The following is an 11,848-nucleotide window of genomic DNA, read 5'->3' as shown; positions in this document are numbered from 1 at the left end:
ATGCTATACCAGAAGTTGCACATTCAATTGTTAATTATAGAATTTGAATTTAACCATGCATCATTCTGCCTGGGCAAGCCGAACAGAGCAATGGGCAGAGTGGGTCAGGCTGGGGCAAACCCTAAATCTCTTGCTGAGCGAGTTGGCCCTCTCGACAGCTGTACTACTAAAAAAAAAAAAAATGGATTTCCTGTCCTATTAACCCTCTTTCTTCCTCCCCTCTTAAAGTCAATCAATTTGTACCTTTGCTTAATCTTTGTAAACCGCATAGAACTTCACGGTATTGCGGTATATAAGCTGTCATTATTATTATTATTACTACTAGTTCAAAGTCAGAAAGAAGGGAATACAGAAATGCCAAGTTACCCAGTTCTAGGCTGGAAATTTTGGCCAGGCCTGGATTTCTGATCACCCTATCCTGTTGCATTATGAAACTTGCACCACTGTGCAGAATCACTACGCATTCCAGAGTGTTTTGGGATATAACTTCAAAACCAGAATTGGGCCAAAGTCTCCAGCCTGGAAACTATAGAGCTGCCAAGTTTCCCACTGCCTGGAGGGAAGGTTTTGAGCCAGCCCAACATTTCTAACCACTGCATTATGGGACCAGCAGCACTGATTTCAATTGGGTAGAGCTGTTTTAGAACAGTGGTTCCCAACCCTGTCCTGGAGGACTACCAGGCCATTCGGGTTTTCAGGATAGCCCTAATGAATATGCATGGAACAGATTTGCATGCCTGTCACTTCCATTATATGCAAATCTCTCTCATGCAAATTCATTAGAGCTAGCCTGAAAACCCGATTGGCCTGCTGGTCTTCCAGGACAGGGTTGGGAACCACTGTTTTAGAACAAGTTCAAAAGCAGGACTGGCCCAAATATCTCCCTCCTGGAACTGTGTAACTTGATATCTTTAGGAATATATAATACCCTCTAGACCAGTGATTCCCAACCCTGTCCTGGAGGAACACCAGGCCAATCGGGTTTTCAGGCTAGCCCTAATGAATATGCATGAGAGAGATTTGCATATGATGGAAGTGATAGGCATGCAAATTTGCTTCATGCATATTCATTAGGGCTAGCCTGAAAACCCAATTGGCCTGGTGTTCCTCCAGGACAGGGTTGGGAACCACTGATTTAAGCACAAGCAAGTTTCAAATTCTGTTCTGCAGTCACAGTTTACCAATCTCCCTTCAACAGGGGTAGGCAATTCCGGTCCTCCAGAGCCGGAGCCAGGTTAGGTTTTCCGGATATCCACAATGAATATGTATAAGATGGATTTGCATGCACTGCCTCCTTGAGATGCAAATCTATCTCATGCATATTTATTGTGGATATCCTGAAAACCTGACCTGGCTCCGGCTCTCGAGGACCGGAATTGCCTACCCCTGCCCTTCAGGATACTCGCAACTGTCTAGGCCAGGGGTGGGCAACTCAGGTCCTTAGAGCCGGAATCCAGTCGGATTTTCAGGATTTCCTCAATGAATATGTATGAGATTATTTGCATGCACTGCTTTCAATGCATATTCATTGAGGAAATCCTGAGAACCCAACTGGATTCCTTCCCTGGAGAACCGGAGTTGCCCACCTCTAGGCAGAAACTATCTGCACCAGCTCTCCTAAAACCGCACGAAAACAATAAGCCAGAGCCCAGGCGCGGAAGAAAAACTACCACTCAGAAGCCTAAGACAGAAACTCCACCTCTTTCTCACCCCGGCCCGCCCCTCTTCAGTAGAACCAACTGGGCCTCAAGCCACGCCCAAACTCAGTGCGCCCGCTCGCAAGCACTGGCTCAACCGCGCGCAGAGCCCAGAAGGCGAGGCCTCGGCGCAACTCGCGAGGGGCGCGAGACCCGGCGCGCGTGACTTCCCCGGAAGAGACTGAGAGCCGCGAGACGCACCGCCTTGTTCTCTGCTGGGGTGGCTGCGCGTGGCTCCCGCTCGTCATGGCCGGTTTGCCCCTTTGCCTCCTGCTGGTGCTGTGCGCGGCCGGGGTCCAGCGGTCGCTGGCCGACACCCCGGCGAACTGCTCCTTCGCGGAGCTGCAGGGCACTTGGCTCTTCCAGGTGTGGAGCGGCGGGGACCGGAGCATTGATTGCTCGCAGATGGGTGAGTGGGGGAAATTCCGAGAAAGGGAGGAAGGGGGGGTTTACCATCTGGCTCCAGAAAAAAGGGGGGGACGGATTGAGACATCCGGGGTTTACGTCCATTGAAAGCAGTGGGAGTAAAACCCGGATGTCTCAATTCGTCGCCCTCCCCCTCCCCCTTTTCTGGAGTTATAAGTAACCATAGGAGAGGCTATTTAGGCTGAGGACTCCTTTGGTGTCCTTAGTTCACCTTGCCACTCGCCAGACCAGGGTGGTTCTGCCCGTCATATGAAATGTCCAAACCCCCTCCCCCCCAAAAAAAAGCATCGTCCTCTTATAAAATGAGATTTAGCTAATGGAAAGTTAGTGGCTGTGTTTAAAGCCCTTACTTGAACCTGGGGGGTGTAGGGTGTTCTTCTCTTTTTGCTCCCAGTTACTGTTTTCTGTCTACAGAGCAGGAAAACCTTAAAATTTGAGCTCACCTTTGAAGTTCTGACTGGCATGTGTATGAAATATATATATATTTGCGGCGTGACATATATCCTAATCATTTTTTTTTGCTGCCTAGAAAAGAAAGTTGCTAAACAACTTTTCTTGTAGGGAGTTTTCAAACTTTCAAAGCCACTGGTTTTACTCCGGGGGGGAGGGGGGAGGGGGGAGCTGGTGGTTAGGTGCCTGTTGGGGGAAATTCCAATCTGCTGCTTGTATTGCACAATCTGCTGACTGGGAACTGTGGCTACAGCATAATTCGATTTGTTTAATCAATTTTTGAATTGGAACCAGTGTTACTTATTTTGCACTTAACCAATCTGCTTGAGCTACCTATGGGGTTTGTGCACTGGGGGGAGGTCCTGGAAAACAGATCCAACCCCCCTCCCCCCCCCCCCCCAAAAAAAAAAGAATCTTTTCAGATAGTCAGGGTGTTGTGCTCTACAGCCTGAAGGAACAAAGAGAGGGGATGAGCTTAAGAGAAGAGAATTGTCGCTCTATTCCCTAATCCAGCCCCTCATCTGTTGTTCTTAATCTTATCTTCCTCCAGAGTTTCCATCATTTTGACTAAATTAAACTCTGGGTAACTGATACGGGAGATCATAGTACCTATTTTCCATGTGCCACGTTAGAGAAATGTCAATGAATGAGCTAAGATGTCTTTTAAGCAGAGTAGCCTTGTACTCTTTTTTTTTTTTTTTTTTTTTTTTTTTATTTTTTTTGCAAGAGATTGGGATTTTCCCTTGCTTGCTTGATATAGTTGGTCCAGTGTTGAGTGGCCTACACAGAATGGCTCATGTAACTAAAGTACCGCATACTCGCTCGCACTCTTTCTAGAAATCTGTCTTTCCCCAGATGCAATCCTCTAACCCAGTGTTTTTCAACCTTTTTTCATCTATGGACCGGCAGAAATAAAAGAATTATTCTGTGGACCGGCATTGGTCCGTGGACCGGCGGTTGAAGAACACGGGGCTAAGTCGTGGGCCAGACCCTGCCCATCTCTACCCAATCTCCACCCTAGACCCCGCCCCCATAATAGTACTAGTTGTAACACTATTTTTTCCATTAATTTTTCACAGATACACAATGTAATCTTATTAACACATAATGGTTAACCACAAAATTAAACTACACAAAGCACACTGACAGCAGATGTGAATTCTCAAAATTGACATAATTCAATCACTAAATTCAAAAATAAAATCATTCCCTCCTACTACCTTTGTTGTCTCCCTTCCTCCATGCTGTGCCTTACCTTCTGGCCTGCTCCCGCCTGGCCATTTTATGCCGCCCCCCGGTATTATCTTCAGGCCGGCTCCCTCTTCCTCACTGATGCAGTGCACAAAGCTGCGGGCAGCGGCTCCTTGCGCATCCCGTGCCTCATCTGAAAGCCTTCCCTCTGACGTTGCAACGTCAGAGAGAAGGCTTCTGGTTCAGGCGCAGGACGCACGTAGGAGCTACTGCCCGTGGCTTTGTGCACTGAATCGGTGAGGAAGAGGGAGCTGGCTCAAAGATAACACCGCATCTATCGCACTGTGGACCGGCAGTTGAACAACGCTGTTTTGGGCCTGATGCACGTGCTGGCCCTGTGGACCGGCAGGAAATTTCTGTGGACCGGCACCGGTCCACGGACCGGTGGTTGAAGAACACTGCTCTAACCCCATCTCACCTATACTCGACCTTTTTCTGCTTCTCCTATTAGCCTGTCTTGACCCCTGGCTCTCTTCCAGTATATTTTGTGGAGGCTTTCTTGGCAGTGCCATTTCCAGAACAGCTGTTCTCCTTTCATCTGGCACTTCTCAGTGAGTTTGAACCGCATGGTACCTGACCTTCTGTGCTGTTCTAGTCTTGCAAGAATGGAGTGGGAAGTTGGGCGTGCCTTGGCTCAAACTAGCTGAAAGCCCGGGTGATGCAGGTAGAAAGCAGAAGCAGCTGTTCTGGAGGCGGTTCTGGCAGCAGTTTCCCCAAAGAAGGCTGCACTTAAGGTCTGGAAGTTACTGGTTTAGCAGCTGGCTGTTAATCACAGAATCTGTTAGTGTTTGGAGCACTTCTTAAACTTTGATTGCGCACTAGGTGTTTTTGCATCAAGAAGCATTAAGTGGTTCTAGGTATTCTGCCCCACCTGAGACTTAGTGTAACGCCTGGAAAAGTTGGCAGAATGACTGCAGTGGATATGCAAACCTGTGGATAACTTTTTGACCAAGTTTGAGGCCGTCTCCGGTGTTTTACTATACAGTTATGTGCTGATCAAGTGCATTGGCCTCCTTTAGTATTCTCACTTCACAAGGTTTTCAAGGTTTTATTAAAATTTGATTTAATCGCTGATCTAATTTCTAAGCGAGTTTACAATATATATAAAAAGAGTATGAACATAATAAAAATGCCATTAACAATACCATTAATACTTACAAAAAGAAAGCAATTGCAAAGAAACATCAACTAATAATTGGCATATTAAAAAGGGATAAATGAGACAGACAGACAGACGGGAGACAAAAGGAAATAGGGTTAGAAATACTATTTGGATAGGAACGAAAGACAAATAAGGAAAAAAACCAAAAGGAAAGGGCTCATTGCTGCTTAATTCCTTAAGGGAGTTAAAAAGGATACTGTAAAATTTTGATCAAATGTTAGAAGCTTCTTTAAATAAATGACTCTTGAGTAGGCTTTTGAAATGTTCGAGATTAGCTTCTGAAAAGTTTCTTGCCACCACAGTTTGTTTGAAGTTTAAAATAAGGCTCTTTCTCTCCACCTCAAAATCTATATGGTCACGCAATCCAATTTCAAGCTTGTTCCCCTCCCCCCCTTCCCTCCCCCTTCCCTCTTCTCAACTTCTCTTAAAATTGCATCCTGATCACTGGTAGACAGCAAGCATGTGAGGTTACACCTCAGAAAAACAGTATAGGAGGAAGTAAAACAAAATACGAAAGTAAGTTGGATATTAAATTCAGACCACAGCTGTATGACAAGTTGCTTTATTGGAGAAAAGACCAGTAGTGACTCTTACCAGTAGTCCCATATACCGTAATCCTCCGCGATCCTTAAGATCATCTTTATCTAACCAGCTTTCAGTCCCTTCATTAAGAATAATTGGCACTAGACGTAAAGATATGTTTTCAGTGGTGGCCCCCTCATTGTGGAACTCTCTCCCAAACTTTATTAAAAATGGAAAAGATCTTATCTCTTTTAAAAAATTGTTAAAAACTTACTTGTTTCAAGATGCATTTGACTTATGAAATGATCTTTTTTATAATCTCATATGTTTTTAAGATTCTCTTCTCTTGTTTCTTTCTAATTATACCTATTGTACTCTCCCCTCCATGTAAATTTTAACAAATAATGCAATTGTAACTTTCCCCTTCCTTCCTTCTCAATCATGTTTGTCCAATTTGTCTTGTCAATTGTCTAACTTAGTAAAATTTTATGTATTACCACAATCTGCTGGTTTTTAAATTGTACATCGCTTAGAAATTTGTAATAAGCGATACATCAAATGTAAATAAACTTGAAACTTACCATACTGCATTGGCCCAAATTTTTCTTTGTTCCTTCCTGTTGGATTTTGCCTCTGTTTTGGATTGAAGATAAGGTGGGTGGTTCTTAGAAATATAGTAGCGTATAATTGTGGTGTAGCCCTAGAAGTTGAGCACACAGGAAAAAGTGCTAAGATCCAGAGGGGCCAATTTATTAAAGTATGCTGATGCAGTGAACACACATTAGGCTCTGTGAATGTAGGACCCGTTCATTCAAGGCCCTGAATGATGCATCTTGGTCAACAAGCCGCAGTGTAAGGCTGTGGAGGCTGGGTGCATAAAGGCCACAGGAATTGAAAGTAGACAAATGGGGAAAAGCAAAGCCATCCTGTAATGTGGGAGCACTTCCTTCTCTCAACGGACAAATGACAAAAGGGGAGCGGAGAAGCCAGTTAGCTAGAAGGGATTAGTGGTGTGGGGATTTGTGTGGAGATGAAAAGAGGGACCGAGACTGACTGTAGAAGTGGTAAAGATTTGACAAAACTAAGGGATGTGGACATCCGCCAAGGACACTGAAGGTCACAGGGGAATATTTTACAATATGTACGGACCAAAAATTCATGTTTCTCTATAGCTGGACCATTTACGGTTTTGTAGAAATCTATTGAAATTTAGAAAGTTGCTTAAGACCTTTTTGTTAGTTCAAGCTTTTTTTTAAGCTAAAATATTCTGCTCCTTGAGTTAATATTTTACTTTCTGAATATCATCTTTTCTGTAAGTTATTAGATTTGTACTGCTTGATTGAAGTAATGCAGTAAATGAGCGGTTGAGATGGTATAATCTTGTGATATATTTTTTTTTTCTGATATATGGGATTTATAGGTTGTGCAAATTCTGAAATATGTTTGTAATAGTGTGAGCCACCTTGGATAAAGGCGAAATAAAAATGTTTTAAATAAATCAATACATTTGATTCCCTCTTTCCCTAATGAATTTGAAAGAGGAACTTGACTGACTTTTAATACAACAGATTAAAAATAAATAAGCTGGTGAAGGATGCGATATCCTTGAGCAGACAACAAAAAGATATAAACTCAAATCGCTTAATTCCTGTATTCAAACTCATAATCTCTTTGGGGAAAGGATACGAAGGAAATCATTTACTAACTGCATGCGTTAGCGCTGTCGATGTGCATTATTAACCCCACAGACCCTATCGCACATGCATTAATGATGTTAGCAAGCAGCTTTCTAACAGCATTAGCAAACGCATCGCATAATAATCTGGATCTGTATAAACCATGTTTGTTGCTTTTTCTCTTAAGGTCCTGTGGAGAAGAAAGTGGCCGTCCATCTTCACAAACTCGATGTGGCTCAGGATGATTTGGGGCATTATGGTTTCTTTACTTTAATTTACAACCAAGGTTTTGAAGTTGTCATTAACGACTACAAATGGTTTGCCTTTTTTAAGGTGAGTTATGTTTGATGGTGGATGTTAACAACGTTCAAAATGCTTTGAGTTCATATCAGTAGACGGACACGAAAGCCTAGGAATGTTTAACTATATTTTATTGCCTTAAGATGTTCGGTCATAAAGCGCGCCTTGAAATGTCTTCTTAATAGCTTCATGTTAAGAAACAGTGCTCTGGAGGTTACATTTCAAAATCTGCTTCTTTCACTTAAAAACAAACAAACCTAGTGCCATGGGTGCTCCTCCTTTTCATTGAGCAAGACTCATGTGATGTCTCATTACAGCAAGAGGGAAAGAATCTGTTAATCTCAAAGCAGCATTCGCTTATCACCATAAGCTTCTGGAGGCGACGTCTTGGCCAAACAGTGTTGTTGCTCTCGAGATAAAATGGCAGATTAGAAGTAAGAAGGCAGCCTTGTCTATAGTCATTCATTGTGTGGTATTTGAATTAAGGGTCAGAGAAGATGCCTGTTGTAAGCAGTGCTCCTAAAATCATACAGCAGATGCTCTCAATTAGAGAATGACACAGGGACAAATTCTTCCACGTCACCGCGGGAACTCATTTTCCCGTCCCTGCGGAGTTGTTTTCCTGTCTCTGCCCCATTCTCGCAAGCTCTGTCCTCATCTGCACAAGCCTCAAACCCTTTAAAATCATAAGTAGCAACATTCTAGAGCTCAGAGTGTGATGTCATAATGCCTCATTCCACCAATGCCTAAGCTCCGTCCTCATCTGCACAAGCCTCAAACCCTTTAAAATCATAAGTAGCAACATTCTAGAGCTCAGAGTGTGATGTCATAATGCCTCATTCCACCAATGCCTAAGCTCCGTCCTCATCTGCACAAGCCTCAAACACTAAAATTATAAGTGTTCAAGTCTTGCGCAGTTAAAGCAGAGCTTACAGGAATGGGGCAGTGACAAAACTCATGGGATTGAGAAATTAAGTTCCTTTGGAGACAAATTTTGTCCCCGTATCATTCTCTACTCTCGATTTTATTCCAGTGATCAGATTCAGAACTGGAAGTTGACACTGCCAACTGCTCTAATATAAAGGTTAGATATTCAAGCAGGGGGGGGTGGAAAAGCAGTACCCTGGCAGTGGTGTAGTGAAGGGGGGGAGGGATGGTACTCCCTGGGCGTCATGTTGAGGGGGGCACTGGCATCTCTCCTCCTCTACGTGCCCTCTTCCCTTCCCCCATACCTCTGTGAGAAGTTGTTCAGCAGCATGCTCTCTTTGCAATCCCGTTGGCTATCACTTCCAGGTGCCACACATAGGAAGTGATGTCAGAGGGGGAGAGTAGTCAGGGTCACGAGGGGCCCGTTGTTGACTGCTGCAAGCAACAACTATAGGTACAAGGGAAGGGTGGGGGAGGATCAGGGAAAGAGTGGGGGAACGGGGGAGGGACGCCACTGCCTCGGTCGCCTCTCACCCTCGCTATGCCACTGCACCCTGGTCCCTTTTATGAATGCAAAACTGCATAAGATCTAATGATGTCTGTAACCAGCAATAAAGTGGACAGGGTTGTCTTGTATGTAATAGGGATCTAAACAGGACATGATTTCAGTATTTTTGGACCCTTTTTTTCATTTTGCTCATTCATTTTGAGATTTTTTTTATTAGCACCTGTTAGATTATTGTAATGTGCACTAATTAAACTTGTTGCATTTTAATTTGTGGGTTAATGCTCATTAAATCCATTCCATCAATTTGGTGGAATCGGTTATACAGTACTCCCCCGATATTCGCGGGGGTTCGGTTCCAGGAGCCCCCACGAATCTTGAAAAACCGCGAATACGGTTTTTCATGGGAGAGGCAGGAGAGCAGCCGGAGCGCCAGCGAGTACAGGAAATCACTCGCTGTATGCTCTGACCATCTCTTCCTGCACTAAGTCGGGTCTTACCAATCAGGAGCTGCGTGTCAAAGCAGCGAGTGATTGGTATACAGCGAGTGATTTCCGGCGCTCTGGCTGCTCTGCCCTCTCCTTGTCGGCGGTTCGAGGTCGGAAAATACCGCGAATAACCAGGACCATGAACCGCCAACCGGTAACGACCGGAGGAACACTGTATTCGCTCATAACCACTGCCCGGCACTCCAGTCACACTAAATATTTTTACTGTAAGATGAACCTTCAGAAGATGTTATCCGCTCTTGAAAAAATTGTCATGGACAAATCACAATTCATCATTCGTCCAAAACTTATGAAACTTTTCAAAAAAGGTTTTCATACATTTAAAAAAAAAAAACTTTTGGACCTGTGACGACCTATTTTGGACTTATTAATCAGACCTCATTTAGATTAATTAATGCACTTTTCCCTGAGAACATTTCACCCCATTGCCATTCCGGTGTAAGGAGTAACCAGCTGCTGACATGAAGCACACGTCCTTCATCAGGATAGTCGGTCACCTATAATAAACATACAGTTCATAATACAATATAACAGCTCTTGTATACATCCCAAACTCTTTCAGCAAAAGTCACGTCCTACCTTCTTCAAAACTGGCAGATACTTTTGTGTTGATATCATTTCATGTGACCTTTAGACACCAATCGCCTGCATCTATCCAAGCTCATTAGTTAAAGCAAGATAGGTTTCAAGGTTTATTTTTGATTTGATAAATCGCCTATTCAAATTACTAAGCGAGTTACAGCAGAATAAAATAAATATACATTTAGACATACTATTTAAAATTAACAATAATAGGTTGGACCAACAAGTTTATAAACTGATTGATACACAAGGAATGGAGGGGTAAAGTTACAATTCGATGCTTTAAAATGAAAACAGAACCATGGAAAAAACATTAGGAAGGGAATAGTATAAATCTGGAAGGTAACTACTTTAGCATTTAAGGATGATTTAAAGATTAAAAGCATCTTTAAAAAGGAAGCTTTTTAAATTATTTTTAAAATGACTCAGATCCTTTTCCTCTCTAATGTATTGGGGTAAAGTATTCCAAAGTTGGGGGGCCATCACCGAAAACATATCATATCTTCTAGTTCCGATGACTTTCAAAGAAGGAACTGCTAAGAGCTTTTGGAGCATGTGGAGCCAGTTTAATGTGTATATCCAACGCTATTCTTTATAATTCAGGAAATAGTCAAAATAATATAACACTTTTGAATTGTAAAGAACAGCAATTCTTGAAAAAAAAAAAAATTGTAGTGGATGAATCATCTTCTGAAGGTCCATCTTACAATAAAAAGATTTAGGAATAATATTTAGTGTGATTGAAACACTGGACATTGGTTATATGTGAGATGAAATCTATTCCGCAAGCAGTAATGTTTTAAGGAGCAGTAACAAACCAAGGGCTCCTTTTACTAAGCCACTTTAGCGCGCGCGACTTTTAATCACGCGCTAACCCCCGCGCTAGCCGAAAAGCTACCGCCTGCTCAAGAGGAGGCGGTAGCGGCTAGCGCGGCCGGCGGTTTAGCGCGCGCTATTACGCGCGTTAAACCGCTAACGCGGCTTCGTAAAAGGAGCCCTTGGTGTGCGCTGAATGCTAAGAAGCCCCTTTTTATTCCTATGGGCTTCTTGATGTTTATAGCATGTGTTAAATCCATTAGTGCGCCTTACTAAAAGGAGCCTTGAATGTATGCAAACGATGTGCATCCCTGATACGTAATAGGACAATGGGTTGTCTTTTATTTATTTATTTTTTTTAAATAGTTGCATAATGGATGTCAGTATCCAGAGTTTAATTAAAGCATATCTCTTTCTAAACTGCATGGTTTCTTCTCAGCACTACCTGCAGTGGCTTAAAAGCGTAATATATATAGTATGCAAAGAATTGCACTAATTGCAATATTTACAGCTAACTTGTGGAAGTGTTTAGAGCGAAGAGAAAAGTAGCACACTCATTTTAGACCCCAAGATTTTGTTGGGTCATTCCTGCAATGCAGTAAACCCCCCCCCCCCCTTTCTTTTACAAAGTCGTGTTAGGGTTTTTTTATCGTCAGCCGTGGAGGTAAAAACTCTGATGCTCATAGGAATTCTATGAGCGTCAAAGCGTTTATCACCATGACCAGTAATAATTAAAAAAAAAAAAAAAAAAGCCTAATGCAGCTTCCTAAAGGGGGGTGGGGGGGAATTACCTCACTAGTTTTGGGCTTTTTTCTTTCTTTTTGGGGGGGTGGGGTATAGATCAGAATTTTGGGTATCAGGTCAAAAGCGCGCCGGGATAAAGGCGCGCGCAACGCGGAGGCGCGCACCGAAGAAAATGACTGTTTTAAAGGGCTCCTACGGGGGTGTGGGGGTGAAGCCCCCCCCACTTTACTTTATACAGATCGCGCCGCGTTGTGGGGGCGTTGTGGGGAAAAACAGGGAAA

At 43.2% G+C, this 11,848-nt stretch overlaps 1 protein-coding gene across 1 annotated transcript in view; it reads left to right on the top strand.

Moving 5' to 3' along the window:
- The first annotated feature begins 1,778 nt into the window (after window positions 1-1,778).
- Window positions 1,779-11,848, top strand: part of CTSC (cathepsin C) — a 64,018-nt gene continuing 53,948 nt past the window's right edge. Inside the window, exons 1-2 of the mRNA XM_033949223.1 lie at window positions 1,779-2,106; window positions 7,372-7,517. Coding sequence (XP_033805114.1) covers window positions 1,944-2,106; window positions 7,372-7,517 — 309 coding nt within the window. The 5' untranslated portion in view covers window positions 1,779-1,943. The remainder of the gene's footprint in view (window positions 2,107-7,371; window positions 7,518-11,848) is intronic.

Source organism: Geotrypetes seraphini, chromosome 6 (assembly GCF_902459505.1).
Source record: "Geotrypetes seraphini chromosome 6, aGeoSer1.1, whole genome shotgun sequence".
Taxonomy (NCBI): Eukaryota; Metazoa; Chordata; class Amphibia; order Gymnophiona; family Dermophiidae; genus Geotrypetes; species Geotrypetes seraphini.
Note: the sequence above shows the minus strand (reverse complement) of the source record. Positions and strands in the feature narration are given on the sequence as shown.